We start from the raw sequence: 25,716 nt of genomic DNA on the forward strand, positions 1-25,716 counted from the left end.
ATCCTGGGAGAAACTGATTGGGAACCGTAGTCTTCGAGGATTGAATGAAACCGATCATCACTGTGCATGGAAAGTTCGACGTGTTTGTTAAAGCAGTAATAACGTTATGAATACCGTAAAATCACGAAGAATCTGCCTAAAGACACGTTGCAACGTTTACCTTACAACCAACGATTTCTTCACATAGAGTTTTGGTCGGATTGCGACAATTTCTCAAAACTCGTTAACAAAGCACGGAAGCCAAGATGGAAATATCTCTAAAACAGATATTCTTGCATTTCCTACATCTCTTGGAAGTCGTAAGTCTACTGGATGGTTTGCTATTGGTTGGGTTTAGTACTGCAGCATGGTTTGGGCGAGCTTAAAACGATGCTCGTGAACGTACCATGGGGAGCAGAGAGCTTCTAGATGAGGTTTCGATTGTTCAGTTGCATAATATATTGTCGTTTGAAGACACACAGTTCCATCTTCACCCGTTTGAATTGATCAAAATCAAACTTTGCGGACTATTGACCAACATATCCCATTTGTAGATATTCGGATTCCTGATCCTGTTTATTGCTTTGGGACAACTTTACGTCGGTGCTAATGGTGTTTCCCAGTGTGTCTTGTGGTGGAATCGAACCGATATACAGTCTAATGGCCCATGCTACTTTGTGCTCATATCCGCTGCAATATGTTTGGCTGGTGCTGTACTAGGCTCTGTTATAACTCAAGTCAGTTTCGGACGCGGCCGTGAGCATGCTAATCCATTTGTCATGATGTACGCTATCTTAGCTGTGTTAATCACTTGTAAGTCACAAGCCTTCCAAAATCGCAAGTCAACATGAACAGGGCTTCTTTCTTTCTGTTGATCAATGCTGCATGATGAATGGGTCGTTTTTGATCATATCGATTGCCAAAACTATAGTGATACTTGTCTCGGCTGCTATCGACTGGACGGCAGGTCTCTCGAACTTTGCCAATCAGGAAGGTGAATTTATACTTTCCAATAATGGCAAAAGTAAAGGCATTGCAGTGTTTGGAGCAATTTGTTGCTGGATTGCGGCTGGTCTATGGGTGAGCAAACGAAAGCCTATGTTGTATCGAAGCTACGGTTTCTTACATACGTCCACGATCTTCTTCGTATAGATGCTGGACGCACTCTTCCACTTGGTTTCATTCTGTCGCCACAGAAGCACAAATGGCAAGTTCCTCCGTGGATCTACTAAGAATCAGCCACAACAACCAGCCTTTGCTGTCGATGAGCCCCTAGCAGGTGCTCGACCAATGTCTGTGTTAGGTAGCACTCCATCGACCGCCGTACAATCAACTCATCATCAATAAAATGCGAATCTTGGTAGTTCGTTAATTTGCTATTGCTCTTTCTTTGTAAGTTGGGAAGTGAGGCAATACATTATATTTTTTGCAGTCAAGGAGCTCTTGAATTCATCCATTCAAAATCTTGTTGAAACGTGGCCTTTTCTCGATCAGCAAGAGACCTAAAAGTTGTTGGTTTGGTAATTAGCATTGAATTGATGAGAAAAGGTGTAACTTGGCCTTACCGTGCCATCCCAGGTGCACAGATATCGAGTCCCTTATTCATGTCTCTAGCGAATTCTTCAATGAATTCCTCAGCAGACTGAGCATGTGGCTGTAAAACAGGACGCTGTGTGAGGACAGAGCTTGACTTGAAAAAAAAAAACAGTCCGTCTCAATCATGACTTTACATTCGTGGACTTCTTGTAATTGTCTTGTAATTGATCGGGATGATCTCGATGTAAGTCAGTTTCAACCTATAATACCCAGTATGGTCACGTTATTCCAAAGTGGGTTACTTCATACACGCAAACCCGTATTACATACCAGCGGTGGTGCAATTTCAATCACTCGAATCTTGTTTTTGAGTTGGACTCGCATACTTTGAGTCCACGAGTGAATGAATGCCTTTGTAGCTATTTGACGAAGTTACACGTCTAACACTCAAAGCTTCAAGCATTTGTCAACCACGTACCACAATAAACAGGAACGAATGCCACAGGAACCCAAGCGAGGCCGCTCGACACGGTAAAGATGGCAGAATTCTCCTTGGTCAGCAAGTGTGGCAAGAAGAGAGTCAACAAGTGGATGGTCCCTATGCAAAATTGACAGTTTTAGCACCAAAAGTCTCCAAATTTCAGTGGATACAAAGAAAACCAACACGTAGATATTGCGTGAACAAAGTTGAAAGCTTTAGCAAAAAAAGGCGCGAGGATGTCCCATCTACCTTTGACATTGGTATCAATCTCTGCATCACCAGCAGCGAGTACATCAGCGGGTGAGTCCCTTAGCACACTAATGATCTTTTGAATCCCAGCACTAGAACGTGGAAAAGGAGTGTGAGTGATGACTTGCCACGCATTGGCGATGTGCAACGCTTTTTTGGCATTTCCATCCTTACTTTGAGATCACACAGTCGATTTCAGGGAATTTGGATATGGCAGATTGTACAAATGCTGGTAGCGTCTCGACTTTGCCAACATCGACAACCAAATACCCAGACAGTCTAGGGTTTTCTGAAACACATTGTTGCAATTTGCTTTCAGTTCGGCCAGCGACAACGACTTTCTAATAGACGGAAGTTGGGATCTTAACCTCAAAATACGACGTTCCAACCTCTCGGATGTACCATACCTTTCCTTGTTGAAGAAGGAACTTTGCGAGATATAAGCCTATTCCGCCAGCACCTCCAGTTATCAGGGCACAGTTAAAGTTCCAGTTGGCAGAGGAGCTCATTCTTGTACTGTTTGATCGAGTGAACGTGAAACGTTTGGAATTCTTGACTTTAAAAAAAGCACCAGCCTGACAAGTGCCAGCGAGCTGCCAGCGAAGTTCCCCAACTTACAGGTATGAGTTTCGGCTGTTTTACGTGTCATCTGGCTAATATTGCGGAACATTTGAAAGGAGCTTCCGTTGAACAATTCGCCTATTGCCTATTCCGGCTTATTTGGTTTAGTATGGTGATGTGGCAAGATGGCATGATCACGAGGCAAAGTGGGATGATTTCTCTATATTAAAGCAATTTACAAACTTTGTACAGCCATTCAATTACTTTCCCTCTATACGATTCTGACCTGGGATACCATATTGATATCATCAGATCAAGCTAATCAATAAGTTCCCCGTTGCGATCATGACGAGTGCCCCAGTAGACGATGAAGTTGACCATTTCTTCACTACTTACGTCTCCAATACAAGCGTCCAGAGGGCAACGTCCCACTTTCAGAACATCAATGTATAGGATTCTACTGGTTGGCACAACATCAGCAGTCAAGGTTCTGAATGTCATCAAAGCAGGGACGATCATGTTATGTACTTTGTGATACTTCCAGCTAGGCATGTCCTTGTTTGATAGCCAAATGTTGACAGTGAATGTCTTGATGATATCGGGCCAGAGCGACCTGTTTGACGCATTTGGCAAATCAATATCACATTGATGATCAGCAGTAAGTATTCTCTGAGCTTCTAGTTTAGCATCGTAAATTGGGTTGGTAGACAGATCAGTATGAGGATTAAACGAGATGACAACTAATAACAAGAACGAAGATCAATTAAAATTCACTCACATAGTACTGTCTTCCATGTTGATGCTTGGGTTCCTTTGATGTCCTAGAGCAATAAAAGTGTCTGGTTTTCCTCAGTTGGTGATAAGAAGTTATTGAGTTAAAGTGTGTGCCGCAACACGACTCAATTCTTCCCCAACTTGTTTTCACCTCGGCGTGTGTGTGTTTCGCCGATTCACTATCGCCAGACAACACTTTCCGATGCAAGACATATGGCTATAGCAATTGATTATGTCGCTGTAGATGAATCTAATATTGCTTTGTGAATATGAATTATACAAGTGTAGGCAAATTACAATATCTAAGATCCATTCTTTAAATCTCTTCTCTATATGATATCTGACTTTAATGGTACCAAGCGACTATAAGAGAGTCATTCACGCTGGTTGGCTTGTGCCCTTGGGTGTCGGCTCACGTAAACATGCATGTCCACATTTTCGTGTGCAAATACGTCAGCAATACGTTGATCTTGAAAGACAAAGCCGGTAAACCTGTATCGACCTGGGTAGTGAAACACACTCCATCGGTCTTCACGGATTTGCAGCATGTCTAGAAAGACTTCCAAGCCCAATCGACGGAAAGTGAATATTCCAGGGTCAGTCCTGGCTTTATCTACCGAAATGAAGTGGCATACATCGTTCCTTCCTCCTAGTGTTGTACCGTGGAAACTGATTATCATAGTCTTGATGGGGACTGTGTTTGCTGCGTGGATGGCTCGAATGATGGATGCGATCAATACAGTAGCGAGGGCGAAGAGAGCACCCAACAGAATGCGCCCAAAGCATCTGCTTTGGCATTGAGAAATTGTGTTGTTCAATGTTCATTGATTTTGCGAATATGGATTCTCGGCTAAAAAGACGACATTCGACGTATAAAGAAAGAAGCGACTGCCATACACTCACATGATGCACAGCATTCTGATGATGACAGGCTTCGTCAGACCCTCTGATGCAATCTTTGGGTTTCTGATGTCTTTCAAGTGTGCCCAAGTTTTGCAAAAGTGTTGGATTCTGACCCAACCATTCTCATACCAGTTCGAGCTGTACTCATGTGATTTATGACGATCCGAAATATTGCAAACTCGCTTTCATCGAAGAAACACGTCTGGAAGAAGAGCTTGAAAGCTTGAACAGCACGTGTCACGACGAAGCTGACGATGACCTGATGCGTATGAATGCATTTCTTTACGAAATTCATTTTTATTACAAAACAAAAGTCTGTGCAATCCTCGGACGTGCATTTTTATATCTTGTTTCGATTCTATGATGATATACAACCAACTGTACTGCGAGACCCATTGTGGGTGGCGATGCATAGTAGTTGATCATCAGTTACATCGCTGTGCACGGTTGGAGTGAAGTCAGCAATGACTTGTCTGAAGGTGAAGATGAGATTCTCGACAAGGCTGGTTCTTCTAGTAGTTCTGGCGTATCGAAGGTTTCTAGGTTTGTCTTCTTTCTCTATGATGGGGTACGTCACTCACAATTGAGCCTATTGTGAGTGAGGTACAACAGAATATGCCTTTCCACTTCTTTTTTATGCAACCACAGCTTACCACATCTTTTAGGTTTTACAGCAACAATTCAGGAACATTTGATATATAAGATAAATGAATGATATCCTTTCATCTTCTTCCAATACGAATTTTATACATGGAGTTGAAACGTTTGTCTTCTTTACATGTCACGATTTTTTAACACCAACAGTGACCACTTTATATGAGCAGGATGTGTAAGAGGTACCCATGGCTTGTGCTCATGAGAGCTCATTGAGTACGAGCCGTTCATCGCTGCCAGTAGGCCAGCAAGTAGACACGACGATACCAGCTACAAACATCTCCAATGCGATCTTGAAGAGAGTAGCGGTGACCATACGCGTAAGCCAGGACGCATAGCGCAGAATCACCAGCACCAGGGGCCTTTGCCATATCAGTGAATTCGATAACAAGTTCCTTGAAGGTCTTTGAAGACGATACAAGCAAGTTGTCCGCAGCCAACGAGACCAAATGAGCGCCTCCTACATTTGCTGGCTTTCTAGTGTAGATTCTCACTTTTGAATGTGTTGATGGGGGGCAATATCACAGACAATTTTTGCGACGAGGAGGAAGACAGCAGCTAGGACTGCCTTGATGATTTCTGTAAAGTTTGATTTGAGGTCCTCATAGTCTACGACTTAGCGCCTACTAGGAAATTCAGTCGATGTTTGATGAGCGTGGTTAGTCGAATACAAACATATACGATGAAGCTCAAAGGAGGGGCTTACTTGATCATTATAGTCAATTTGCGATTTTTCACTGTAACCTTTCCTTGGTTCGTCGTTATTCTAACGTTATTGAGTCTTCTGAAGGTTGCGATGGAAATTGTCCGTTTCGAACACCTATAAGCCAAACTTACGCGCCGTTTGGCCTTCAAATATTAGACTATTATCAGTACTTGGTAGCTGTAAGGAAGAAACACGTAATTGCGCTCTCCCCTGTGTTGTAGCCAAATCCAAACACTACCTTTGCAATAGTTCAAAAATTGACAATACAGCAGGATGGAGCCAGAGAACGAGCTCGATCAGTATAATCGGGAACAAGCGCAACTACGAGATCAAGATGAAGACGAGGAAGAACTATCTCCTGAGGAGTTGGAGTTTCTACAACAACAGCGCAAAAAGGAATTAAATCACTTGTTGAATATATGCGCAGCCCTCGGTGGTTATGAAGAAGTCCCCATCGACACTCACGATGGAAACCAGGTATTCGTCAGGAAATACATGCCCGGTGCTGAGGCCATAGGTACGTTATTGTCTAGTGTCTTGTTGGTTGATCTTGGACATAAACCTGTGCTTTCGTGGCAACCCACACTTATTCCTTACTAACTATATAAACCGCTAAATGATTAGATTGTCTTAGAGATATCAGACGATTCTTGAAACACGATGTCATGGGAAAGGAAATGTACATTTCAATCCAGCTTGGACGATGGCAAATACTACAAAAGGACTTGCTTCCAATGTTCATGTCCGATGAAACTGATGAAAAGCTTCGTCGTGCTATCTGTAAGTTATCGGAGTACTCCGCATGGTGGTGATTTGTGTAAAAGCCTGGGATTATGCCATGAAAGTGGTCATAGCTGTGGCACCTCTTGCTCACTCTCTGAAAAACTCGATACTTGACTGACAACACTGTCACTTTGTTAGTGGACTTGTTTGCTCCGATGACCTGGGAGATCAATCCAAAGACCAAAAATATTGCATCACAGAAGGCAGTGCTACGAGAATACAAGATCGCATTCCTTGGTGATGGTGTCTTGCGAACATTCAGGAACGAACTCCTGGTTATCCTTGGTACAGAGGACTGGTAGGCAAAAACCCGATGTCTGGGAGTAAATCATTCATTGATGTGTTTCAAATATTTATCATGTTTCATATCTATAGGAGCAAGCACGAGAAGAATATTCCCAAATTACGATTGCTATTGAATGTCATTCGAAACGTTCTTAGTATCAAGGATGATCGAGTTTCAGTGTTCTCATCAACAGAAGCCTACATGAAGGCACATTTACAGGTATAAATATCATCTTCCATCCTTTTCGCCATCCAAAGCTTTGCATATGAGAACCTCAACGTTAGGTTGTTTCGCTCTTAGGAACAACTCGTCTTGCAAATGAAGGATGAATCCATCCTAGAATTCATTATCACTTTTGCTGCCAGCATGGGAGATCCTCAATTCGCTCAATGGAATATGTTGATTATGGAAATCGTCTACTTTCTATTCAGAGATCGTGATCCTGAAGAGCTGGTGACTCGGAAGGAAAAGATTGTACGAATACATTCAAGCTCCGTATTTTTTCCTCCTAAAAATATCTTTCCCATAAACTTTATAGGTTAATACTATATTGGAAGACTCTTTGAAAGAGGATGATGAACGAAAGAGACGTGTCGCTGGTATATCGTCAAGACATTCGCGCTTTGGAGGAACCTTGTCCTTGCAACTTGGAGTGAGTTGAGTCGTGCAAAGTAACTCCGTATGTTTTTACTCATTACGTATCGTGTCTCTATCAGAACGGTCGTACACATAACGTACATTCCACTACAGTCGGTCTCAAGGACGTTGACAAGGCACTCAACCTTGGGAAAGCAGCACAGAAAGGCCCTACAGGGAAAAAGCCAACGATTGAGGTCAGAAGAGCAAAAAGGCAATATGCGGGATTGACGAATTGCCCTGATCATATTAAAACATCTCCGTTCCCGGCCTTAGAAAGACTATGATGCAAAAATCCGTGTTCTCAACCAGAGAGCTCGTGATGCACTCGCTGACTCTGCTGAACTATTTCTTGATCAGGCTTTCAACGGTATTTTGTGAATCACGAAAGAATTTTCAGGATTATTTCTGATGCAACCTTATGTTCTCACATTTTTCTAGCTTTGATGATGAGTGTCAAGAAGGATTTTGACCGAGAGGCTAGCAAAGTCAGAGAAGAAGATCACACTCGATTTTTGAGATTGGTTACTTTCTATCTCAAGTATATCATACTGTATCGAGAGGTATGGTATTAAGCCTGTTCTCATTTGGCATCTAGTAATGTTCAGTGAAAACTGAAGATTCTAAGTGAAGAATGGACATTATTTTAAAAATATGCGGTTTCTTAGAAAAAGGGAAACAAGTACGATTTCGATTGCGTCGCTGGTCTTGTCGATGACAAGGGGATGCAATATGTTTGCAAGAGGATGCACATGTACTTGGACGAAAAGGTATGTCCCAGTGCCGATCTTGGAACGTTTGTTCCTCACAAATCGTCACACGTAAAATTTTCTTTGTCCCTCAGAATTATACAGGACTGCAAAGTGCTCTAGATTGCTTAAAACAAATGGTAAGAATCTTGTGTATCTAGCATATTTCTTATGCACACCTTTCTGCGATGTTTACAACCTGTTAACGACCCACTACGTACTTTTGTTAGCTCGTTGTATTAGATGCTATGGCAGTCTCACCAAACGAGGTTTATCGAGAAGCTTCAGTCCATACACAAGATGTTTTGTTTTATGAAGGAATGCATGTACAGGCTCTCGCAGCCCTGTGCAAAGTTACCAGAGTTCAGAGTCAAAGGTATGGTCAATTTTCTTTTTTGTTTACTGATACATTTTGACATATCTATCACATGTAGTTATCTGGAAACACTCATTGAATCAGTGCATGTCTTCCTCACGATGATGGAAAACTATTCAAAAAACAAGGACTTTCTGGTCATGAAGAAAAAGACCCATGGTGGTGGAAAACGGAAAGGTAATGAACATCGCAAAAAGGAGCAAATCGCACCAATGTTTGCACCTGACAGCACTTCTGAAATTTTCCAGCCGATCCTGAAAACATGAACTATGAGGAAGATGATGCTGAGATCAGGAAGGCGAGGTTTGCTGAACGAGAGATGAAGTTTCTGGATATTGAAAGGGTATGTTTGCGTGAAGAAGGTGCTCGTGAGGTGCTGTATCGGTTTCCATCAAACATATTCTTCTCGTCTTATATACGAATTTGTTTGGCATTTATGAATCTAGGACTTTACCTCTGACAACGTCGTATTGAATTATTGTGCTCTGCTCTCCCATTACCAGACATGTGATGACCGATTCTTGTTATTCATTGCTACCATGTTTCATCGTATCTTTGTCAAATGTAAAATGGAGGCATACTTTTACAGGGTGGGTCAAAAAATGCATACTGCCGTCATTTGTCATCTTACGAGTACCCAAGCTCATTCTCTTGTCGTATTAGCTATCCGTGATTGAACTATTTCATCGCATCTTGAATGACCGTGGTCGTATAAGAATAACTAAAGGGTTCAAGGAGGTTCATACATTTGCCAAGTATGTTAGCGGCAAACTGATCAAGAGGTTGCAAGAGAATCCAATCTTGTTCATTCATGTATGTGTGTCTGAATTTTGCCCAGCTAAAAAAAAATTGACGTCAAACAACTGGTGGGATGACCTCTAACCATTACTCTCTTTTCCTTAGATGTTTTATCCTAAACGTGGTGGTGATTCTTCTCGGTTTCTCACTGGCGTTGGACCATCGTATACTGTCACTAAGAAGGTTTGTGTTTTGGGGGAGAACGAGAGAAGACATTCTTCGACACGATAACTTACAAAACTGATGCCGTTAGACCTATGAGGGACCATATAAGTTTGGGTATACTTGAAAGCTAGTGCTGATTTTTTGGCTCGTCTTGATGACTCTCTTCCTGTGCTTCTTTTAGGTCTGATGATGAAGTGGAAATTAAACAAAGGCGAGAAAACTTTGTTACGATGGCATGCTGCATTTGTGGTGTTTTGATTAACATTGCTTCGATTCTAATACTTTCAGTGTGCCATTCGATCAAAAGCTCAAAGTTGCAGTTCTTGCAGTTGCTGATGCTGGACACAAGGAGTTCTTGGAATGGATTGTTCAGGTAGGGTATTATCTTGAGGTTGCCAACTCAACCAGAAACCCACTTGTAAAGTACTGTACTGACACCAATTGTCACTAGGTATATGCCTCTGCCTGTACGAATCGCAAAGACGACGAGTTTGATGCTGCAGCTGCCAAATTGCGTGGTGAAGAAGCAGCTGTGTTGCGTGACTTTGGTCAGTAGCTCTTACATGCCCGGGTTTTTTTTGGGCTAAAATGGCACCAGTTCTGAAATCTCGTAAATTAGAGTTGAAAGGTCTCGATGGCCAAAGTGATGATTTCAATCACTTATTGAGTAAGAATAATCTAGTCCGTATGTTACTCAATTTACTGGGACTGGAGAGACTTGAAGGTGATTGCTTGGAAGCTCCCAATGAAGGCTGTTCTTTAATAACGAATAACATTCCTTTTTTCTCACAAATAGTTGATGACTTCATTTTATGGATTATACCAAAGAAGCTATCAACATCCAACTTCAATTTCAACAAGGCATTGCTAGAAGAGTTTATGGAAGAAGATACGAATATGCCAGATGGCAAGAAGGATTTGGCCAAACTCATCCATAAGAAGACAGAACGTAAATCTCGATCTCGTCCCCAAGCTACAGCACGCTCATCTGGTGGTTCGTCATCGTCATCCTCAAATGGGGGCAGTAGTAGCAGTGAGGCTCAAGGCGCTGACGCTGAGGGACGCAAGAAACGTAAAAAGGATAAGAAGAGTAAGAGACCTCATAAGAGAAGGAAGACTCATCCTCGCAAGAACGATGATGAAGAGCAAAGACGTGAATTGTCCGCCATGGTATGACGTGTTTGCAGCAAGACTTCCTGCGTTTCCGACTGTATACTGATCGTTTTTTTTTGATACCAACTCATGTACATTAGTTTATCATTGATTCTGACGATGAAGATGATGAAGCATTCTTTGCTCGAGAAGCAGCCTTACGAGCCAAGATCTTGAACCAAAGGACAGTAGAATCTGAACAGCAACGAATAGCTGAAGAAAAAGGACTGGCAGAACGTGCAGCTAAGTTGGCAGAACGTAAAGCCGCTATACAAGCACGAGCCAAGACTAGTCTTGGTAGTGATGATCATAATAGTAATCCTGGTGGTGGTAGTCAGAATAACAATGGTGAAGACGATGAAGATGCCACTCCTACAACAACACAAACGACAAAAAAGCCTACTCCCAAATCTGGCAAGAAAAAGGGTAGTAGTAGTGCTAGTAAGAAGGGTAAAGGAAAGACGATGAATAAGACGAAGGCCACTAGTAACACTACAAAGAAAAAGACCATAAAGAGGAACGGAGTTGTTGATGAGTCTGATGATGAGAATGGTGGTGATAGGAGTAGTAGCAGCAGTAGTGATGATGAACAGCCAAAGACTACTAGAAAGCTACTCAAACCAGAACGACATTGGTTGGATGATTCTGATGGTGAACGTGATGGGGGTAAGCCTGACGACGATGGTGAACATGATGCGTCATCTGCAGCACAGGCTAGTCAAGCTATAAGTGAAGAAGAAGGTGATGTTGGATTTCAAATGGAGGTTGACGATGAATCTCAACAATTGGAGATTGAAATTGATATGTAATGTACATATACAAATCTTTTTGTAAATATTTTTAGATTTTTATCAAGAATTAGCATATTTCCATGAAAGTAACGCTTTAAATTACGTTAATCTACTTGGCAGATGTGAAAGCACAAAACATTCGTTTGTTGCTCTCTGCGCAGTCAAAATAACAGATCACGATCAGGATGAGTTTACTGGATTCGCTAACTGTGGCAAGTATGAGACTTCATTAAAGGTCTACTATTTGTACCATGCTCATTATTGCTCCTATAGGGGAGTAAGCTCGTTTTGCCAAAGGAAGGAGCTAATGAAATCGAGCTCGATGAAAATGGTACTTGTTGTAAAGTCATCCCTCCAGCCCACCCATACATTAATTTTATATGTTATCTCACGCCAGACGATGTTGCCATTGGACTGGAAATGGATGGAATGTATGCGCTTCCCGGCGAAATCGAAGAAAATGTGAATTATCGACATGCTCAATATCATGCACGGTGGAAGAATGTCAATGAAAAGATACAGGTATATTCAATTATTTGGAATTTTGTCGAATGGGTGTAGCATTTGTCTTAGTTCTGGTCGATTGTCAAGGCTCTGACGCTTACAACATATACTTTGCAGGAAGTCATTTTGACAATGAATCAACAGTCTCTGGCAAAGATTCTTGATTTCGTGGCACATGCTCATCCTTCAGTTGGACAAGAACCTCGGCCATTGCAAGTTCGCAAAGTCACGACTGTAACAAGTGATGCGGAGCGTTCTCACCTTTCTGTTTTTTGGCTCTCGCCTCCTACTATAGATCATTCAAAACACAAACAATGGATATACCTACAGGCCTCATCTTTTCAGGAATCAACATACCCGATCAAGAAACCTTAATTGGTAGTCTAGCGACTCAGTTACAAGAAGCTAAAGAACGAGTCGCAATCATGTGGTCCAGAAACTGTTCTTCATTAAAAGGAACGCTCAGGAGCCTGATACAGAAACTTGTGGGTGATTTTGATGATGGTGATGAAGAGATGGGCGATGCTAATGATGAGGACAACGTAAGTGCATGGGTTGTTGACGTGCTGATGCGCAGAAAGAGAGGTGAACGTTGCCTTAGAGGATACCTTTGACAGTTCTTTTCATTTAGGACATGATTGAAATCAATACCAGTGTACATAAACGTGCACTTTGTGCTGATGATATGCGCCGATTGACCGGATGGTATGAGCACATGAAGGATAAACAGCCTGATGCTTTACCTGGAAGTCTCGTTGTTTTGATGCCGGATATGGAATGTTTTGATCCCCAGATCTTGGCTGATTTGATATTTATCTGCAGGTATATGTTGTCCAACGAGTTTAGAATCGATCACAGTGCAAGAAAAGACCCTGCCTGACTCCTCATTTCGTCTAGAGAATACATAGATCGCTTGCCCTTTGTGCTTTTGATTGGTGTTGCTACTTCTGTGGACGCTTTACATCAACTGTTGCCGAAATCTGCTATAAGTCTGTTATCAACAGAAACATTCAAGTTGCAGTTATCGGAGAATTGTCTTGATGGAATTGTTGAAGAGGTATCATATTTAAGTCTGTTCTCGCTCATACCTTCTCAGTGTGGTAGCTGATCCATTTTTATCTTGTCAAGATTTTCATGAAGAGTGCATCCGGTCTGAAGCTGGGTGCTCAAGTATATGATTACTTGCTGGCCAAGTTTGATCATTATGATTTATGTGTTGGAGAGTTTGTGCGCGGTATTCAGGTAAACAAATTGTAATGATAGCAAGCGACGTAAACGGGCATTGAGATCCTTTCACCCTTTGCAGTATTCTCATATGAGACACTATTTCGGTGAACCTCTGAGTCTCCTTACGGATCTGACTGTTGATGTTGAAGGTTATCAAGATGTTTTGGACTCGTTACAGGATGTTCATTATGATCGTATTCGCTCCTTGAAGTCCTTTCAGAGGTTATTATTCACTTTCTACCTTTTTTTTCAGAATTCTGACGTTCTCAAGTACTGTTTAGGCATCATCAGGCAATGATTGAGAAGGACGTTGAAAAAGCAGAAGCCCTATTACGCGACAATGTGGCTTTACAGGCTGAGGTCGCTGCATTACTGAACGAGTTTCAGTCGTATCATGCACGATATTTGGCTGCTCTAGAATGTATATCCAGTATGCAATCAGTTCTCAAGTCAGCATTAGTCAAGTATTCCAAACGCAGACGATATAACATGGGTCTCAAATCGAATCTGCCAGATGCAGATCACGTTAAGGCTATGGTCGAGGCTATTCGGTGTGTGCCTTCACTATACTCGGTTTTCTTCAGTCGGCAATCTATAACACCATCTTTTTATAGTACTTTGACATTTTCAGATGCTAAAACATTATTGAAATTGTGCATCGACGCTCTGGATCTGACAGTAGAGTCAGCGCAATCAACTCCATTTGAGAAGGCCACACTAGAAACATTTTTGAAGGATTTAGAGCAATACAGTGATTCAGAACAAGGCAGAGGCAGCACCTCTCGTCCTGCGACTGCAAGTCGATCTGTCTATACAACACATGCAGGTAGAGCATCACAAGTGGTGGTTGGTAATACTGCCTATGTGTCTCAAAATGACATCAAGAAGATTATGACAGCATCTCTGTCAACTCGTAAAACCAAAGTATCTACCCAACTCAAGCCAATTGATTATGACTTGATTGAGAAGGTGGATGAAGATACTTGGGAAGGGTATCTGTTTGATTTGTCCAAATTTTTCAGGAATTTCTTCAAGTGAGTTCCGGGCTCTGGCCGTCATTTCGTGAATGCTGTTGCTTTGGTTTCTATTGCTGTATTTTGCTCAATATATCTACTTTAGGGAGGCTTTAAGGACGTATACGTCAATACCTCTGTATGAGATCATGTATAGTAGCAACTCGAAAGTATTAGAACGTGTAAGTTGCTGATCTGCTTATTCATACCCCCAAATTCATATGTTTTACCCTCTGGATAGGCCTTCTCACCACAAACACGAACATCAGTACAATCAGCTCTAACAATATCCAAACGTTACCTCGACTGTGAATGCTGTCAGGATCTTGATCCACGTGATCCTCATCCATCACTAGAAGACACTCAGATAGCATACCGACTCTACCTAGAATGTGGTAAATTCATCAATCTGTACGATTGGTATGTCGCCTTTCGAACCATCTTGGAACGTGATGGTGTATGGCTGAAGGTGGTTGGTGGTACTGAAGATGGATCACCAGGTCAATTAGAGGTACATGCGCGGTTTGTGAGGGCTGTTGATGAATTGAAGTTGCTTGGCTTTATCAAACAGTCTGGACGGAAGAAGGATCATGTTGCGAGATTGACTTGGTGAATTGTGAAAGGGTGGATGGATTTTTTGTAACGATCTTGTCCGTTGTAATATAATATATAATACTGTATACAGCACCAAGTTATATTGACCAACATCCAACCTACTATAGAAGAGAGTTGGATGCTGGCTTGAACCAGTTTCGATCAGTCAGGCAAGATCTATATGACTCCCGTTAACACTTGTTCTTATATTCCTATTGCCAATGCCAGTTTCTACTGCTTTTTCAACATGATCTGCTATTCACTAAGAGGCAGTGTATGAACACGGACTGTTGGTTCTGAGACATTTCTTATATTTGCAACACAATGCAATCTATATTACTATAGATTTGAAGTGGTGATTCACAAATCTGTGTGGGTAGAGGAGAAGCAGTCAGATAAGCAGTCAGATGAGGGCCAGGACAAGCAATGACCTACCACCATTTCTTGTGGTCATCTTCCTTGATGATTTTGACTTCCTTGAATTCTTTGATGGTGACTTCATCGTCGTGACCGAAGTAATCATCGTGACCACCAATGTGCTTGCCATCAAAGTGAGGAGCCTTGATGATCTTTGGGTGTACGTTGATTGGTTCACAAGTACACTTGCCAGGAATAGTGACGTAGACGACCTTTTCGAACTTGGGGCATACTAGAGTTGAAGCGTGGTTGAATGATGGTGTGAGATTGCAGAATCAAGAGTCAATCCACAGTTGACATGCAAATCGAAAACCTGCATATAACTGTATCACTTTACCGAATTGCTTTTCAAAGACGTCCGCGTAGATCTTTCGTGGCTTAAAGTGGGGAACTATTGAATCAAAGAACATGTCAATTCCTTGATATGTGCAATCATAGGTATCCTTAAATTTCACTGCAACACCCAAAACTTACCATGTGGGCCTTCAGCGTGAGTTTCGTATTTAGCAAATTCAGAAGGGAAGATGATAGCTCCTTGTGGTTTTGGAGGGTACTTTTCGAGGTAGTGAACATCAAGATGTCCTTCTGACACTAAATAAAAAGAGGTTAAGAGTCAAATATCTGACGTTTGAATCTCGAGTTCAAAAGTCAAACCTACATTCTTCTCTTTGAGAAACCTTGGGGTAGATGACTTCTGGGTACTTCATGCTCTTGAAGAATTCTTCCTTTTCCAAGACGTCAACGTATGGGCCATAGTGTTCAACACGTTCGTGAGGCAAGAATTTCTCAATGATGACCTCCTTTTCGACGACTTTTGGTGAACTGTAGTAGTCGTCCTTGTAGTAGCCGTCGTCCTTGTAGTAGCCGTCCCTGTAGTAGCCGTCATCGCCATAGTATTTGGCGTCAGCAGCAACAGAGACGATTGCAGATGACGCTGCTAACAACGTGACAAAGATCTGAAGAACAAAATGGTGAGATGTGGGCATTGATTCTGATAGTGTACTCATTGATTCTGATAGTGTACTGAGACCCAAAATTGGGTGTTGGAAAAGCAACCATCGGTACTGATAACAAGCAACTTAAAATACCTTAGACAACATGGTTTCTTCTTTGGGATTGTATGCTCTGATAATTGTAAAGATTAAGAGTTGAGATCTTGGAAGGCAAAGTGGGGAAGATCCTTTACTTATGAGGTTCTGTTGGTGTCATGTTTGAAGTCGGCAGTCAAACTTGAAGTCAGCTATCAAACCTCCATCAAACCTCATGTCAACTTGACTGTTTTGACTTTCTGTAAGGTCGATGAATCTGCAAAAGTGGCAGTTAGATCTCCAGTGATGAGGAATGAGTGTGTCAAATTTTCTCCCCGCTTTCAGTAACGAACATTACTCTATTCAGCTCTATGCTTTCACTACTGTCACCCTTATCTTGACAGAGAAGCTGACTTCAAATTGCCACTGCCGGCTTCAAAATGACACTCCCGACTTCAAATTTGAAAGATTGGGAACCTCTTAAAACAAGACATTTTTGGCTTGTTGTTTCCCATCCTGTCCTCACACGTCAATCAAACAGTCAACCATTCTCACTTCCAAAATCACAATGCTATCCAACGTATGAATTCTGTGGGATAGTTGCGGTTCCTGTATTCCTTTTCAACTGTGTTTGCGTTTCTTGGAACACATTCACACGAACCCTTTATTTGATGACATCAAATACTCATACACAAACAATTGCACTGGTTAAAATCATAGATTGTCATCGCTCTCCTCGCTGCTACCTCAGTCCTTGCTGCTCCAGCATATGAAAAAGGATTCAAGGATGGATACAAGAACGACGTCGTTGAAGTGAAGAAGGAAATCGTCGAAGTCTACGACGACGACCACAAGGGCTACTATGGTGGCAAGGATGGCTATGAAAGAGAACTCTACGGTGGCAAGGATGTCTTCTATGGCCGAGATGGCTATGGTGGCAAGAAGTACTATGGTGACGATGTCATCTATGGTGACTTTGACGGCTATGGACGAGAATTCTATGAAAAGGACGGCTATGAATTCCTCGAAAAAGATGAGTATGAACGAGACTACTATGGCAAGAATGGCTACGAAAGAGACTACTATGGCAAGGATGGCTACGAAAGAGACTACTACGGCAAAGGCTTTAAGGGAGAAGATTTCTACTCGGGCAAGACAAAAATCCTTTGAGCAACCTTAATCGTCAACGTTGTAACACCCTCGACGACAACTTACTAAAATCTTTCGATTCTGAAACTAGCTGGCCATGGATTGGGTCACGACGGTGTCTACGCCAAACATATCACTTGTCCTGCCCACTACAAGGTCATCTACATTACAAGTACGTTGTGTCAAAATACTGTCTTGACATTTTGCGGTGATTTTCAACGACCGCACCAAAACCTCACACAAATCTCCCTAAATAGTCCCAGTCGAGTGCGAATGCGAAAGCAAACTCGAATACAAAGAACCTCACCACTTTGACTTCGACAAACTCCACTTCGAGAAAGAACTCAAAGTTTATGAAGACGACCACGAATTCAAAGGCAAAGGTGGAAAGTGGTAGAGAAATTGTTTTTGCATATTCTACTTTGTTTTGAGTAGAATAGAATCAATATCATCTTCGTAAATCAACTTTAAGTTTGAGTTGTCAAGTTACTTAGAATATTTTGCAATTTTGTACATATCATCTACTTGATATTCCTTAACACTTCGTATCACTGCCACTGCTTTTCTCCTCATGTCAAACACCAATTTGTGTAAGTTTTGTCCATTTTCCCTCCTTCACACACTTCGATATTGCCTACACTGCCATTCTCTTCTTACTCCACTTACTTCTTCTTCTCCAATTCTGCCATTACAAACAATTAAACAGCTGCTTCCTCTACTCTGCATTTCGAGATGGGGTCGTTATTACGACGAGCAGTCGCAACTGTATCACATTGTTTCGTCTAGCATCCTCAACACTTCCTTCTCTAACAAATCCCTCCCACTAGCCAGGATTGTCATCCTCAAGGAGAGCTGTACCCGCTCTCCTTTTTTCAAGACGTCAAATAATGTCGAAAGGGAATGTTGTCAATGTCGACGATCCAAGAGCTCCTAAAACACGATGACACTAGAGCACAACAGTGAATTAGAAGATCATACATGAAGATAACTACATCTCGATTCCATGAAACACACCTTATTATCATCCTCGTCTTCAAGTCGATTTAGACTAACCTCGTATGACCTTTATGAATTTGCAGGTCTAAGCGACGAGAAACTACGTCTGATGCTACATGTATGAGTACTCTACTCTAAAACACTACTTGGTCACTTCCGTTTGCCCTGGTTGCAACACCTCAATCCTTTCTTCAATGTATTGGATGAACCAGATTATGAAGCTAAGTAGGAACAAATCAAACATATTCCAAGTACTTGAAAACCACTATGGACGCGCCAAAATGCGTCAATACACAGTCGCAAAATCCTCCAGATAGTGATCGCATACAATCTAGTTGATTTTTGATTCACATCTACTATTGGATAATAAAACTGTGTACACAATGTCTATTTCTTGAAGGCACTCTTGAACATCGCACCCAATTTGTTCTCGTCTCGTTTAGGGTGCAGCGATGTAACGTGTATAACACCCTTCTTTGACGACCCAATCATTGCTGCAACAAAAACCACAAATTAGTCCTGGCAGATTTGTGGTATCGACAGAGAGACGTAACTCACATTTAAGAATGGATAGTGAAGCATCCACTGGATCGGGTTCACATGGTAGGTTGACTAATTCGCCATTGTTTCGTGTTAGTTCCAGTTCAGCACAATAAAGCATCCCAGTCGTCTAGATGTATACCTGGGCCAGTGGACCATTGATTCCTGACAAGCACTTGAGCCAACCGTGGTGCAAAATCAGTATTCAGACACACCACATTGCTGACTTTGGTCCAATCTAATGTGCCCAGTACATTTGCGACGCTAAATTCGTTGAATTGGACGGCTACAGAGGAAAGGAGATATATATCAGTGAGCTTTAACCAAAAAAGGGCTGTAATGCATTAAAAAGTCACCTTTGACTTCAATGGGCTTATCAACAACCTCCCACACAGGACGCATATACTTGGTAATCATCTTGGGTGCATCGTCTTTATCGAATTTGTCTGTTAGCACCACTACAATCGTTTTGGTGACTTGGTCATAGTGATCTAAGTATGGTGTGTCAAAGGTGATGCTGTTTTCGACGTAAATTCAAACGCATCTTACCTCCATAAACAAGGTTCATCAAATCCTCAGACCATATCTTGGCTTTTAACGATCCTTGGAATTGGAAGCTCATCTTTTTCAGCTTGCTACCAGCACGACCGCCCTTCCGTCTCGTGCAAGCGTGAACAACCACTTCATCGTTCTTACAGACTGCGGCAATGACATTCCGGAGTTCAATAGGAAAGAAGTGCTTGAGTGGCTTGCCTACAATACAGATTGTCGACTCAACATTTGTACGTCTATCGAGTCCGTATTTTTGACTATTGTTACCTTTTTTGCCAGACTCATCACAAAACAATTGGAAGTCTTCCACCCTTATGTCACATTTGATGCCCTTAAGAGAAACTTCAGCTTTGAACTAGATTTGGTGGAAACCAAACGGTTGAGCGAGGTCTTGCGCAGCAAAAAAAATAAGTATCGAAGCTTGTTTATACCGTATCAGTCGAAGGATCACCGCCCTCATTAGTATTCTCCTCAGCTACCTCAGCTACAGAAGCAGCAGCAGTACTAGTCTTTGTACTCTTTTTAAACATGCCACCAAACGCTGATCCCTTCTTCTTCTTGTCATCGTCCGCGATTGAGGATACATTTGTGACTGACATAACAGATGGGAGAGTACTATTACTGGCGGATAGCGTTGTGTTACCCGACAGACTTTGCGAGGTATTTATAGCTGGTGAAGCAGGAACAGCAGCTGGTTTCGTTGTTGATGTCTCTATCGCAGGAGTAACCACAGCAGCTACAACCGGCGGTGGTGGAGCTGATTCCTGTTGCAATTTTTGCACATCAAATGCATTCAAGAATCTTGAAACTGGCGGTGGAGATGGCTCTCGTATCGTCTCTACGACAGGAGCCCCCATTTTACGACCAGTTCTCGACGACGACGATTCTATGATAATCGTAGCAGTAGATTCCCGACGATTAGCAAACTGTGTCATATCTTCCACAGTCGAATGCTTGAAATTCGATTTCTTGGCTACAGAGAAGGATGCATCTTGAGCTACTTGCAATGCCATTCCCCGTTTCCATTGATTCAGTTGTGCGAATTTCGGGTTTGTGGATGCTGGTGTGCTTGCATTCGTGTATGGATCATAGTCTTCTAGATCCGGATCTAGTAGGTCAATGTTTGGAATGGTGACGACTCGTGGTGGTGGTTGAGAGATGGATTCTGTACTATAGTTACGTGGAATGGCTTGCTTGGTGATACTGGCAACGGATGGTGCTTCTATTGTTTTTGCGCGTTGAGGTTCTGGTTTTGTTGCAGATGATGGAATTGGTGGTGCTTGTTGTTGTTTGGTAACTGGTGATGGTGGTGTCTCTTCTATTGGTGATGTCGGAGAGTCCTTTTTACCTCCCTTCATACGATCCCATAATTTTGTCTTGGGTTTAATGCTCGAGCTCTCGTCATCTGAAGCATTAGATTTCGAATCGTCTTTAGCTGCATTCTTGGCATCAAGTTTCATATCAGCTGGCTTCTCATCCTTGTTTTTTCTAGTCATCTTGTCCCATATATGTGACTTTTTCGACTTACCATCCGATGATTCATCATCTGTTGTGGCTGCTGATGCAGGTGGTGTAGCAGATGCTGGTGCAGTGGATGATACAGTGAGAGATTGTGATGGTTTTGGTGTTTCGACTGTTACAGACGGCCTTTCTACAGGATTCTCTACCACCTTGCTGCTCTCAACTTGTGGTGTCGACGGTTTGACTGCTGCAGAATCAACCACTGCAGCAACACTATCTCGACCACTTTTGATTGACGATGGAGATTCAATATCAGCACTCCTACTAGATTTGGTCCATTTCTTGTCCTCTTCATCATGTTTCGGAAATACAAATCTCTTTGGCTCTGTGTTGCCACTACTGGTCGACGAAGCTGGAGTTGGTGATGCCGTAACTTGTTTAGAAAGCACTGTAGCTTTCGACGTCTCAACAGGCTTAACAACGGACGTATCAACCTCATCAGGCTCCAGATCATTCATCGAAGGAGCGATTCCTTTAGCTTTTAGCTTGTCTTCTCGTAACCGTATCAGCGACTCATAGTCCAAATTACCCTTCCCTTTACCAGTTGGCACACGCTGTAATAACTTGCTTCCAGAGTCATCTCTCGAGGAATCTCGTCGTGGTGGATCAGCATCTCTACGAGATGGACTAGGTGCTGATCTCTGTGTTGGATTTTCGACTTCTGAAGGATCCAGGTCTGATATAGATGGAACGACTCCACGAGCTCGTAGTTTCTCTTCTCGCAGTCTAATGAGACTCTCATAATCCAATGCTCCTCCACTACTTGGTTTCGGCTTGTATGATAAATCTGGTTTTTGGGTTGCTTCAGATACAATACTTGGTCGTTCAGGAAGACTAATTGTTTCATCAGAGTGTTCAACCATCGATCGTACTGATGTAACTGATGTCCTGTCTGATGAATTTGATGCCCACTTAGGTTTATGATCTTCTTCAACCTTGGGAAACAAGATCCGCTTGGTACTTGATCCTTCGTCCTTTGGAGGTGGTGTTGGTTCGTCTCGCTTGAACGACTTGTCTTCCAATACAATCCGTTGAGGCTCCACCTTTGGCTTGACGGATTCAGGTGAGTTGGCTGGTTTTGTTTTACTCTCGAAAGCTGGCTTGTCCTCATCGTGTTTCGGAAAGACGAATTTCGCACCAGGAGTAGCAGGAGCTGGAGATGATGCTGGTTTACTCTCTGTCACAGGCGGAGACGGTTCTGGTTTTGGCTTGGATTTCACTAGGACTACAGTATCATCATCGTCTTGTTCCTCATCGTCCTTGTTTGTCAATGTAGCTGTTAAACGTGACATTAAACGAGACTGTGGTTGAGGTTCTGGAGGCTTTTGCTGTTGCTGCTTCTGCAGTTCTTCTTCTTTCTGCTGCCTTTCTTTTTCTTCCTCTTCTCTCTCTTGCTGTTCTCTGGCAGCTCGGGCTCGTCTCCTCCTCTCAAAGTACTCTTCGTCATCTTCGGTATCCACTGGTGATTTCGGTGATATTTTCAGTATTTCAGCTGCTATAGGCTTGCCTGTAACTGGTGATTTAACAGCAGAAGGTTTGGCATCGGTGGGAGAAGTAACGGATTTCATGAATAAGGGTGTGGGCGTGTCCTTGACATCGTCCTTGACTATGACATCATCGTAAATTTCTGCGACTTCGTCGGTATCGTCGTCGTCTTCTTCGGGCTCGTCTTCATCATCTTCGCCCTCGTCATCTTCTTCGTCCCTTGAAAACTCGACCTCAGTTCGCACAACTTTAACATCCTCTGCAAACGAGACACTCTTGACTGTTTTGAGCGTCTTATTATCGTTCAGGCTATCACTAGATACCATAGACATTCTTGAGCCCTTCAACGCAGGGAACAGCGGTCGTTTATCCATAAATGACGAGTGAGAAGACCTTCTCTCCCGATCCACATTCGTAGGTTCAGCAACATTCGGTATATCAGCACTCGGCGGCAGTGCAGGCAGCGCCTTGTTAATAGCAGCCATAGCAGCCTCCCGCAAATCATCTCGTGAACCTAATTTATTCCTCTCATCTAAATCTCGTTTCGCCCGTTCCTCCATCTCACGTTTCCTAACTTGTCTCCTGCGTCTCAAATCTTCAGTGGGAACTTTATATCTCAAAACCCAGCGCGAGCTTAACGTTGCATCGTTTTCAATCATGTTGCGTACGTTGCGGTCTGCAGCTTCAACGACTTCGGGCTTGTTGAATTTTATAGCGGCCCGCCACACTCCTGCTCGTTCGTTGCGTGGGAATTCGACGGGGAGAGTCTTGTGACGAGATGGGAAGTAGACGGGACGTGCCCATGGTTCTACGAGTCTAACTGAAGTTGGCGGTGGTGGTGGAGGTACGTATGGCAGCGTGCTAAAGAAATCTATTCCTTCTTCTGTAAAGACCACCATTCGGCCATCGTCGGCTCCTTCATCGTTGCTTGATGGCCTCTCCTACAACATTTAGTACTTGTTAAGGAGGCCGTTTTGATCTTCCACACATAAACATGAAACCCTCACCATCTCCGCCTTCCTAGCCTTAATAGCAGCATCTCTAGCAGCAATAGCAGCTCCCTCTTGCCACATTTTAACCACCTTAACACCATCTTCAATAGTCGGCAATTTCAACAGTTTGTCGACGGGCAGCGGTATAGGATCACGAACCATTTTAGGAATGATCATTATATCGTAATTTCCATAGCTTCCCTGTCCTCTTCGATCAATGACTCGTTGCTGTGGGGCATGGTTGAAGTGGTCAATTAATGTCACAGGTTTTGGGATTGTGGGAGCCATTTGTTGACGATTGCCACCGGTAGCCGGAGCCGGCATGGCTTGCTAAAATCGACGTGGATTTTTGGCTGTGGGCGATATAGCTTTTTTGTGAAGAAGATGAGATTTGCGGTTTCTTTTGCAAGAAATCCGGCAGGGTGTTTGATCTGATTGGCAATGAAAGAAGCTAATGTTAACAACTTAAAGAGTTGGACTATATGATATACATCGATTCTTATCATTTACCTCCAAGTTCTCGGTCTTCTCAAAACTCGCTACACTCACTCTGCCGCAATTGTCAAAATCAAAATAACCTCGTCGACCGTCTGACGTGATCCACGCGATTCTAGCACAAGAAAACGTTGAAGGTATCTCTACTTATTTAATAGCACCAGTCCCACTCCCTGGTTAGAAGTCTATTCTTGCGACCAACTACTTTTGAAAATCATGAAACTTGTTCACGATGAATACGCCAAATAAAAAGGGAAAGAAGGCACAAGGAGGCCAGCAGAAGTCTGGAAGCGCTAGCAATGATGCACCGACTGAATCTCTACGTGTACCAGCTCGGCGACCGGTATTCAAACACGTAGTTGATTCGCCTTTTGTCTTCCAATGGCAAGTCCAGTGCATTTGCTATTTGTGTGTACATCTGAATCTAAATGCCACCATTTATATTAGGCCTGCTATTGCAGCAAAGGACTATGATGTGATTATGGATGCCTTGATATCGTAATGCTCGACATTTGATCGAAGTAACAAGAAAAGAGAGCTTTTACTAATGCATGTCAAATAGGTTACTACAACCAATAGGCCTCGCCAAATCTCATATGTCAGCCACTCGCAAAAGAGTCTACCGCGAATCTCGACGTGATTTGGGCGAGCTATACAAAGCTAAACGACAAAAGATTGACAGGGACTCTACAAGCGCTGCCGCTGATGCAATAGTAAACGCACCAGCTCCAAGCAATATGGATACAGAAATGGATGCTACTACAGCTGCTGCTGTCGATACCACCCAACCAACAACATCAAAGAAACAAAAGCACACCTCCTCAAGCGTCGTCGCAGCCAAAACAGCCGTATCATCCCTCCCACATTCATCCGACCTAGACACACTCAAAGATCTCGTAATTGGCATAAATGACGTATCTCGTGTTTTGGAGGGCATGATTCCGAGATCATTACAGTCAGGGATAACCAAGTCAACAACAGCCGACACAGGCATGCCAGATACAGCACCAAAGCAACGATTACGAATGGTATTTGTATGCCGTAGTGATCTAGATCCTCCACACTTGTATACACATATCCCGACACTGGTGTGTCTTGCTTCACCTGATGGTGACGGTGACGACGCGATAACGTTATGTGGACTGAATGCAGGGGCTGAAGATAGACTTGCGAGAGCTTTGGGTGTGAAACGTGTTGGGTGTCTTGCCGTCAAGGTAATCCAATGCTCCCTAATCGCTTGTTTTCCGCATCTCACACCTCATTTTATAATCCAGACAAACACACCAAATTTTGATACGCTCTACACCCTGATAAAATCCACCGTCGCACTCCCATCTGCTCTATGGCTCAAGCAAGCTGTGGATGCCTCAGACATAAAGTATCTTCCAACGCAGATAAAGACGGTTGCGACGACTGCACCTGTTGAGAAGAAGAAGACATGGGCGGTGGGTGAGAAGAGGGCTGCAAAGAGGAGTGCAAAGATGAAGAAGAAGGCGGATGCTAAAGTGGTTAGAGCGGAGAAGAAGAAGGAGGCTGGATTGAAATCTAAGGAGAAGAAGGACACCGAGAGAAGGATGAGGTAGTAGATGGTAAGGGTAAACAGTCTGAAAGTATCATAGCAAAT

At 42.8% G+C, this 25,716-nt stretch overlaps 6 protein-coding genes across 6 annotated transcripts; 3 read left to right on the plus strand and 3 right to left on the minus strand.

Moving 5' to 3' along the window:
• Window positions 1-1,411: 1,411 nt before the first annotated feature.
• Window positions 1,412-2,754, minus strand: SmJEL517_g04317 (uncharacterized protein; the record flags this gene model as incomplete). Its single annotated transcript, XM_031170245.1, has 8 exons — window positions 1,412-1,481; window positions 1,545-1,633; window positions 1,710-1,775; window positions 1,846-1,934; window positions 1,994-2,113; window positions 2,246-2,337; window positions 2,420-2,586; window positions 2,653-2,754. The coding sequence occupies 8 exons, from the start codon at window positions 2,752-2,754 to the stop codon at window positions 1,412-1,414; spliced, it is 795 nt and encodes a 264-aa protein (XP_031023814.1).
• A 3,362-nt stretch (window positions 2,755-6,116) lies between these two features.
• Window positions 6,117-11,597, plus strand: SmJEL517_g04318 (uncharacterized protein; the record flags this gene model as incomplete). The annotated part of the gene is made up of 23 exons (XM_031170246.1): window positions 6,117-6,360; window positions 6,468-6,623; window positions 6,765-6,924; window positions 7,002-7,131; window positions 7,213-7,386; window positions 7,451-7,564; window positions 7,629-7,745; window positions 7,825-7,918; window positions 7,990-8,111; window positions 8,217-8,318; window positions 8,393-8,437; window positions 8,528-8,673; window positions 8,732-8,850; window positions 8,922-9,016; window positions 9,120-9,263; window positions 9,337-9,486; window positions 9,577-9,654; window positions 9,725-9,750; window positions 9,925-10,009; window positions 10,088-10,184; window positions 10,256-10,360; window positions 10,433-10,806; window positions 10,890-11,597. The coding sequence occupies 23 exons, from the start codon at window positions 6,117-6,119 to the stop codon at window positions 11,595-11,597; spliced, it is 3,585 nt and encodes a 1,194-aa protein (XP_031023758.1).
• Window positions 11,598-11,764: 167 nt separating this feature from the next.
• Window positions 11,765-14,936, plus strand: SmJEL517_g04319 (uncharacterized protein; the record flags this gene model as incomplete). Its single annotated transcript, XM_031170247.1, has 12 exons — window positions 11,765-11,788; window positions 11,853-12,101; window positions 12,201-12,324; window positions 12,414-12,625; window positions 12,715-12,905; window positions 12,981-13,140; window positions 13,212-13,325; window positions 13,390-13,532; window positions 13,592-13,861; window positions 13,925-14,344; window positions 14,430-14,505; window positions 14,565-14,936. 12 exons carry the CDS (start codon window positions 11,765-11,767, stop codon window positions 14,934-14,936), a joined length of 2,355 nt encoding a protein of 784 aa, XP_031023757.1.
• Window positions 14,937-15,348: 412 nt separating this feature from the next.
• SmJEL517_g04320 (uncharacterized protein) lies at window positions 15,349-16,543 on the minus strand (the record flags this gene model as incomplete). The annotated part of the gene is made up of 6 exons (XM_031170248.1): window positions 15,349-15,566; window positions 15,672-15,725; window positions 15,809-15,925; window positions 15,993-16,290; window positions 16,423-16,459; window positions 16,521-16,543. The coding sequence occupies 6 exons, from the start codon at window positions 16,541-16,543 to the stop codon at window positions 15,349-15,351; spliced, it is 747 nt and encodes a 248-aa protein (XP_031023785.1).
• Window positions 16,544-18,894: 2,351 nt separating this feature from the next.
• Window positions 18,895-23,921, minus strand: SmJEL517_g04321 (uncharacterized protein; the record flags this gene model as incomplete). Its single annotated transcript, XM_031170249.1, has 8 exons — window positions 18,895-19,001; window positions 19,066-19,119; window positions 19,190-19,333; window positions 19,404-19,538; window positions 19,597-19,800; window positions 19,867-19,954; window positions 20,031-23,546; window positions 23,613-23,921. The coding sequence occupies 8 exons, from the start codon at window positions 23,919-23,921 to the stop codon at window positions 18,895-18,897; spliced, it is 4,557 nt and encodes a 1,518-aa protein (XP_031023786.1).
• Window positions 23,922-24,324: 403 nt separating this feature from the next.
• On the plus strand, window positions 24,325-25,675 carry SmJEL517_g04322 (uncharacterized protein; the record flags this gene model as incomplete). The annotated part of the gene is made up of 4 exons (XM_031170250.1): window positions 24,325-24,485; window positions 24,540-24,590; window positions 24,655-25,306; window positions 25,367-25,675. The coding sequence occupies 4 exons, from the start codon at window positions 24,325-24,327 to the stop codon at window positions 25,673-25,675; spliced, it is 1,173 nt and encodes a 390-aa protein (XP_031023779.1).
• Window positions 25,676-25,716: the final 41 nt, after the last annotated feature.

This window comes from Synchytrium microbalum (genome assembly GCF_006535985.1).
Source record: "Synchytrium microbalum strain JEL517 chromosome Unknown SmJEL517_scf0028, whole genome shotgun sequence".
In the NCBI taxonomy this organism is placed as follows: Eukaryota; Fungi; Chytridiomycota; class Chytridiomycetes; order Synchytriales; family Synchytriaceae; genus Synchytrium; species Synchytrium microbalum.